This window comes from Coffea eugenioides, unplaced genomic scaffold (assembly GCF_003713205.1).
Source record: "Coffea eugenioides isolate CCC68of unplaced genomic scaffold, Ceug_1.0 ScVebR1_791;HRSCAF=1529, whole genome shotgun sequence".
NCBI lineage: Eukaryota > Viridiplantae > Streptophyta > Magnoliopsida > Gentianales > Rubiaceae > Coffea > Coffea eugenioides.
Window position 1 is genome coordinate 1 of NW_020864661.1, and position 6793 is coordinate 6793.

Consider the following 6793-nt stretch of genomic DNA (forward strand, 5'->3'; position numbering starts at 1 on the left):
CAAATCCAACATGAAGACCTGAGCAAAAATATATGAGCGTGAAAGTGCTACCTCGGATTATACCTGTAGGAAATAAAATAGTACTGGGAAACTAAAAATATAGAGAAACAAATAAAGGCTTTATACCTGTAGGAACAATAGCCAAGGACAGCACAGGAGCAAATGGGGTTAAGGTTCGACAGCTTTAATCTGAGATTTTGTGACTTCTGCTTGGATTTGGGATGATAGAACTGCAAAAAAGGTAGCAGAAATGAACCCAAAGTAGGATTGAAAATTTCTTTCTTTTGATTGAAATCGTTGTTAGCAATAAAGAAAGAACTCTTTGTCGAGAGGCTTGTGAATTTGCTAAAGAGTAAAGGTGCGAAGCTGGTGGTTGTGGAGGTTCATTCGCTAGAAACTGGTGTTTTTGTTTTATTTGTTTTTTTAAATTGGGTAATGGGTACCCAACTTAATTACCCAAACCGCCCAAAATACATGTTGGTTTTAATTATCCAACCCAAAATTAACCCAACATCCAATTTACCCAACCCAACCTCTTAAATTAGTGGGTGGGTTGTTGGGTTTTGGGTATAATTGCCACCTCTAGGTTGACCATTAAGTAAAGGGGTTTGCTCTAGGATGAGTCGTGGAAATGGCCTCTTCTGGCCTTCCTTGCAACTCTTTCTCTATTATGCTTTACTCTTCCGCAAGTAGTTTACTCGTATGCTCAAAAATTGCCTTTCATTTTCCTTAATTTTATCAAAATCTCTAGTGATTTTTCAGGTTTGATAATTTTTCACAAGTTAAAATTTAATTCTAGCTGTATTAGTGTTTTGGCATGATGTCCCTTACATTTCACCTAAGAACAATTAATTCCGTTTGGATTCCTCATTTTAAAAAAAATAAGTTTTTCATATATAATATTACAATAACATAAACAAAAACAATTTCAAAAGCACCACATCCATACAATATATCAAAATAATTCCAAATATATAAAAAATAAAAAATAAAATCTACACCATTTTCTTTTTTTATCTATCACCATCACCCACCACTACCACCATCATCATTCCCTTCCTCCTTCTTTTTCCTTTCCCTCCCTTTTCTTCCTCCTCTTTCCTCATCTTTCCTCTTCCTCTTCCTTTTCCTGCCATACCCACCCCTTCCTTTTCCTGCCTATGATCTGGCCATGATGTCACGACCATAGACCTCGCCCAGATCGAGAAAAGGGAGGAAAAAGGAGGTGTGAGACGTGGCAAGAAAAAAGAAGGAAGGGGAAGGGAAGAGGAGAGGAAAGAAAGGGAGGAGCTGTAGCTACGAGACTTTACCTCCAAGCGGAGAGAACAAATGCCATATAAACAACCTTAGAAAAAGAGAAGGTTAAACCTATATTTTCTCTAATTAAAAAGGTGAAAAAATCGATTCAATTTGGGTCACCATCCCCTTCTTTTTCCTCTTTCCTCTCCCTCCTCTTTCTTCCTCATCTTTCTTCTCTCTTCCCCTTTCCCCTCCCCTTTCCTGCCACACCCCACCCTCCCTTTCCCCTTCCTATGATCTGGCCATGATGTCGTGACCACAAGCCTTGATCTGGCCTCGACTAGATCGAGGAGAGGGAAAAATGAGAGGAAGGGAAAGGGAGGAGTGGCCGAAAGAATGGGAGGAGAAAGATGGGAGGAAAAAAGACATGGAGAAAGAGGAGAGGAGGAAGAAAGAGAGGAGAAGAAAGAGGAAAGGGGAAAAGGGCAAAGGAGGAAGAAAGAGAGAAAGGAGTAAAGAGAGGATGGTGACATTGATGGATTAAAAAATAATATAAAATTTTTTAAACTCTAAAAATATTTTAAAATATATTTCAAAAACAACTCTAAAAAACTTCATGAAAACATATTCAAAATACCTCAAAATATATCCCTGAATATATCTCAAAAATACTTCTAAAAACTTTAGAAAAAATATTTATAATAAAAAAATATTATTTCAAAAACATCTCAAAAAAACAACTAACCCAAACAGACATAGGCTATTCACTCTGGGTTTAAGGTCCATGGGGGCATCCTCTTGTCACCAATTGGTTGGATGGATGTTCCTTGTGGATCCCCCTTAGATTGCTCGTTGGGGCCGGTGTGTTCGATGTTACCTCTGCGTGTGTTCATTGTTTGTGTGTGTGTGTGTGTTCTTCTTCCGCCTCGGAAAAAAAATACCAACCTCATATGAGTGGTTAGCTGCGCCAGGGGGATGGGTTTTTATCCCACATCGAAAGATCGTGGGGTCTTCACTCTGGATTTAAGGTCCATGGGGGCATCCTCCTGTCACCAATTGGCTGGATGGATGTTCCTTGTGGTCCCCCTTAGATTGCTCGTTTGGGCCGGTGTGTTCGATGTTACCTCTGCGTGTGTTCATTGTTTGTGTGTGTGTGTGTTCTTCTTCCGCTTCGGAAAATAAAAAACAGACATAGGCTAGAGTGCGCGTACCTTTTTTGCTTTTCCCCTGCTCAATTTCATCTTCTCACCCTGTCGTCTTTTTCTTTTGAAAGGAAATTCATAAAGAAACCGAAAAGAGAAAACATAAAGAATTTAGAAAAGAAAAGGATCAGTGGGCTGTTGTTATTTCAATTCTAACACTTGTTCCAAATATTACATACAAAAAAGTTTTCTGCTTTGAGCTCTCTGCATAGGCGATAGCATCTCTCCATTTTGGTCCAAAATCTGCAGGTTTGCTCTTTTGTTCCTTTTTAATCGATAATTTATCTAAGAACATTCAGGTTATTCTTCATTTTAGTGTATTCAGAACCGTGGAATGTTGGTTTATGTTTTCGTTAATTTACATATGATGATACTTGAAGTTGCTGCTTACGCTAAATACTTGATAACCCATGTTAAAAAGCTGTTCAGTCTTTGTTTAAAATTTGGATTAGTGCACAAAGAATGAAAATATGGTGCTTGGTAGCCATTTGCCTACTTCAAAAGTAAACGATCTATATAGGATGTTTTTCTAAACCAGCCAAAAGAAATGAAGGGACTTGCCTAGGATTCAAAAGCCTTACTTTCACAATTAAGGACCAAGAATGCTGTCTTTGGTTGGCCTTGTAGGCTAATTTGTTTTGTATTTTAAGTCAGAGGAATGATCATGCATTGATGTATATTATTATAGATAGTCAAATAGCGATTTCTTGAATGCTCTTTTTCTCCCTCTTAATCTTTAATTTACTCTCTAGATTGCATGTACAACGACAGTCCGGATTTTATCTGCTTATAAAAAAAGATTTAGATGAATAACTTAGTGGTGGTTGCCTTGCACATTGGATTGCCATTTTATTGGTCCTTGGCTGAAGATTCATGTGATAAAAAGAGATGAGGAATATCCCTAGAGACTGCTAAAAGGATGAAAGTGGACACGTCCCAAACTTTACAGTGAAATATAGTAATTTGGTTAAGATAGAATGCAGTTGACCCTGTTGGAGGTATTGAAACATTTTGGTCGTAAGGTTTTCAGTACCTTCGATTCATTGTCACTGTATTCCTGTTGGGGTTGGTATCTATAGAGGTCAGTCAAAGTGATTAATGCTCTATCCTGTAGCCACTTGCAATGTTTTTTACAAATTCAGTAGTAGGTGACATAGGTTACCAGCCTGAAGAAACACAGATGGACTTTATTGGGTGACTAACCTCAACTATGTTCTTCATCAGGTTTGATAAAAGAGTAGTTGCCATAAGAATGTGTCTGGGTTAGCTGTGGAACAGCTAGTTGAGAAAATTGAAAGGAGTTACACAGACACCAAAATGCGTAGCACCAGTGGAACTTTTAGGGAACCTCTGCTTGAAAATGAAAGCCACCTTTAGAGCAACTGGAACTTGTAGGAACATATTTGCAACTTGAATGTGAATTAATGGTAAAATGTTGTGGACTACAATTGATTTCAGTTTATTTGATTGTAATTCCAAACATTCCTGTTCATTTGCTTGAACCTGTATTCATTCTGATGATACCAGAGCTTTTGCAGGGATCAGAAATGAACCAGATTAGGGAGGAGAATTTTGAAGAAAAGATACTTGATCTATTTCAAAAGGAAAATATTTCAACCATCGTCCTTGCTGGGAAAGCAGGTATTGGCAAGACATGGATGGCAAGGAAAGTAACTTCCCTGGCACTCAAGGAGGATGTCTTTGACTTTAGCCTCTTTGTTTCTATGAGCATAAAGCAGATAGAAAGGGCACTCTATTACAGCATAGCTTGTCAATTGTCTATATGTTCAACTGTTGGGGAGTTGGGAATTGATGATGATGAGGAGGCAGTTGATAGCGTTTTCGAGGAGATGGATTTGGCAGCCTTGAAAAATAAGATTCTTTCAAGACTTTCACCGTATAGGCTTCTCCTAATTCTCGATAATGAGGGTAAAAAGTTGTCCATCGAAGATAACGTGATCACAGGCCTGCTCCACTTTCTCTCAGGGAACTCTTTAAAGGTGTTAATAACTTCTCTTAATGAGGATGGCAGACACAAAACTGACGGTGGTAAGATAGTGATGGATTTGAAGCCCCTCAGTCCAGAAAAGTCATTGTCTTTGTTGCAGCAAAATGCCGGCAGCAAAGTATTTGAGATCACTGGTGCAAGAAGCCTAGTGGAAGATTTTCTCAATCGGAACATGGAATTAACTCCAGCTGAAGTTGTTATTATAGCAAAACTACTAAGTTACCATCAGCATGATTCTGGAGTGCAAGGTCTAAAATGTCTTCTGGAGGATCTGTCAGGTTTTAAAAACAACCTTGCAATACTGTTAACCAGCAGCAGATATAACAAGGTTCCAGGTGGTATTTTGGGTGACTTTAATTGGATGGACATCCATTTCTTTCGTGATGAAGGGGCCATACATTATAGTGAGTTGATAGCTTATTGGGTAATGGAAGGGTATCTTGGAACTATTAACTGTATTAATGAGGCTTATGCTAAGGGACATCAGATTCTCTTGGAGCTTATGGATCTTCAAGTTCTCAAAGAACTTGACGCTAATTACCTTTGTGTCGAAAAACAGATGCTGGATTTGAAAGATAAACATCATTCTGGATTTGGTAGAACAGATAGTCTTGGGTTGACTAACGTGTTTGCTAAATCTTATGAGTGGCACGGCATTAGAGGAGTTGTCCATAAAGATGGTGCAATAAAAACACCTGGCATACGGAGGAAAGCTGGGAAACACTTTATCCTTTTGCTAGATGGAAACAGTCTCAGCAGGGAAGACCTAGAGATCTTCTTAGAGTCTGATGAGGAGCTGAAAATTCTAGGTCTTTTCTCTGCCAGAGTAAAATATTTGCCCAAATCTCTGTCTGACATGAAAATGCTCAGTGTACTTGTGCTGAGGGGCTGTGATTTTCTGGAGAAAATTCACTGCATTAAAGAACTTAGAATGTTAACAGCTCTTGAAATATCTGATGCTAGGTCGTTAACGGGACTTCCAGATGACATTTTTACTCATCTGACCAAGCTGGAATGCCTCAATCTTGCTGGTCTTTCAATAGAAGTCTTACCTATATCGGTCTATCACCTCACTGAACTCCAAAAGCTCATCCTAAAAGGATGCTCTAGCATTAAAAGGTTAAGGAGTTTGAGAAGATGGAGAAAGCTAGTGGTTCTTGACCTTTCCGGTGCTGTCTCCTTTAAAAATTTTCCAGAAGCTAGCTTCAGATCATTGCCGAAGCTTCAATTTCTGGATCTCTCAAATACCAAAATTATCTCCCTGCCATTTCTTCGTGAAAATGCAGAGCTGATGCATCTCTCAGCAATTGGCTGTCAAAAAATGTCAAGACTGCCAAGTATCAAGTCTCTAAGCAAGCTCCAAGTTCTTGATCTTTCTGGAGCAGGCATAGAAGAGTTCCAAGACCGCTCATTCAAAAAGAATGCTAGGCTTAAGATCTTGGATCTATCTGGAACTACTGTATCCTGTCTACCTTCCAACATTAGTGCTTGCGAAATTTATTTGAAAGGTTGTTCTCAAGTAGAGAAAATTAACTGTGTAGAATTACCTGAAAACCTTGAGGTACTTGATCTTTCAGGTGCTAGCAGTCTAGTCGAAATTGATGCCAATTTTTTTGAACAAACCAAAAACCTAAGACTGCTCAACCTTTCAAGAACAAAAGTCAAAGATCTGCCCCCACTTTCTGGTATCCATAGCCTCCAAGAACTATTACTTTCATGTTGTTTAGACTTGGTGAAGTTGCCAGCCTTAAATTCTTTAAGCAAACTGGAGGTGCTTGATCTATCTGGATGCAAGGCTTTGACAATGTTGGAAGATGAAACTTTTGAAGGGTTGTCCCGCCTTGAGCGACTTATCCTCTCAGAAACCAATATTGAAAGACTTCCAGAATTAAGATCTCTCTCTATCCTCAAGGAGCTCAACTTGTGTGGGCTTAGTTCATTGAGGATAGCTGATTTTCTGGAGCATGTGAGTGAACTTCAAATTCTGGACTTATCTGACACCCTACTTGAGAAGCTACCACCCATGTCATGTGACAAAACCTTACTCGCCTTTCTTTAAGGAATTGCAGACAGATAGAGACTCTTCCACCCTTGGAAAAGTTTACAAGGCTCGAGGTTCTGGATCTCTCCAGAACATCATTGCAACAACTCCCTTGACTCAAAGGTCTTAGTAACCTTCATAAACTCTTGCTTAAAGATTGTTTCAGCTTGAAAGAACTTGCAGATATCAAGATTCTTGATCTACCTGGAGTGATGATAAGAGATCTTCCATATGGAATCTCAGATTTGACTCAGCTTGTGCAGCTTGCTCTGCCAAATATGCACAATATTCAAGGATCTGAAA

At 39.0% G+C, this 6793-nt stretch overlaps 1 protein-coding gene across 1 annotated transcript; it reads left to right on the top strand.

Moving 5' to 3' along the window:
- The first annotated feature begins 3865 nt into the window (after positions 1-3865).
- On the top strand, positions 3866-6528 carry LOC113758937 (putative disease resistance protein At4g19050). Its single transcript, XM_027301607.1, has one exon. It carries the CDS (start codon positions 3866-3868, stop codon positions 6506-6508), a length of 2643 nt encoding a protein of 880 aa, XP_027157408.1. The 3' UTR covers positions 6509-6528.
- The last annotated feature ends 265 nt before the right edge of the window (positions 6529-6793 follow it).

Excerpts from the sequence above, each read along its gene's own strand:
- LOC113758937 (XM_027301607.1), top strand. The coding sequence starts at position 3,866 with ATGGTAAAATGTTGTGGACTACAATTGATTTCAGTTTATTTGATTGTA.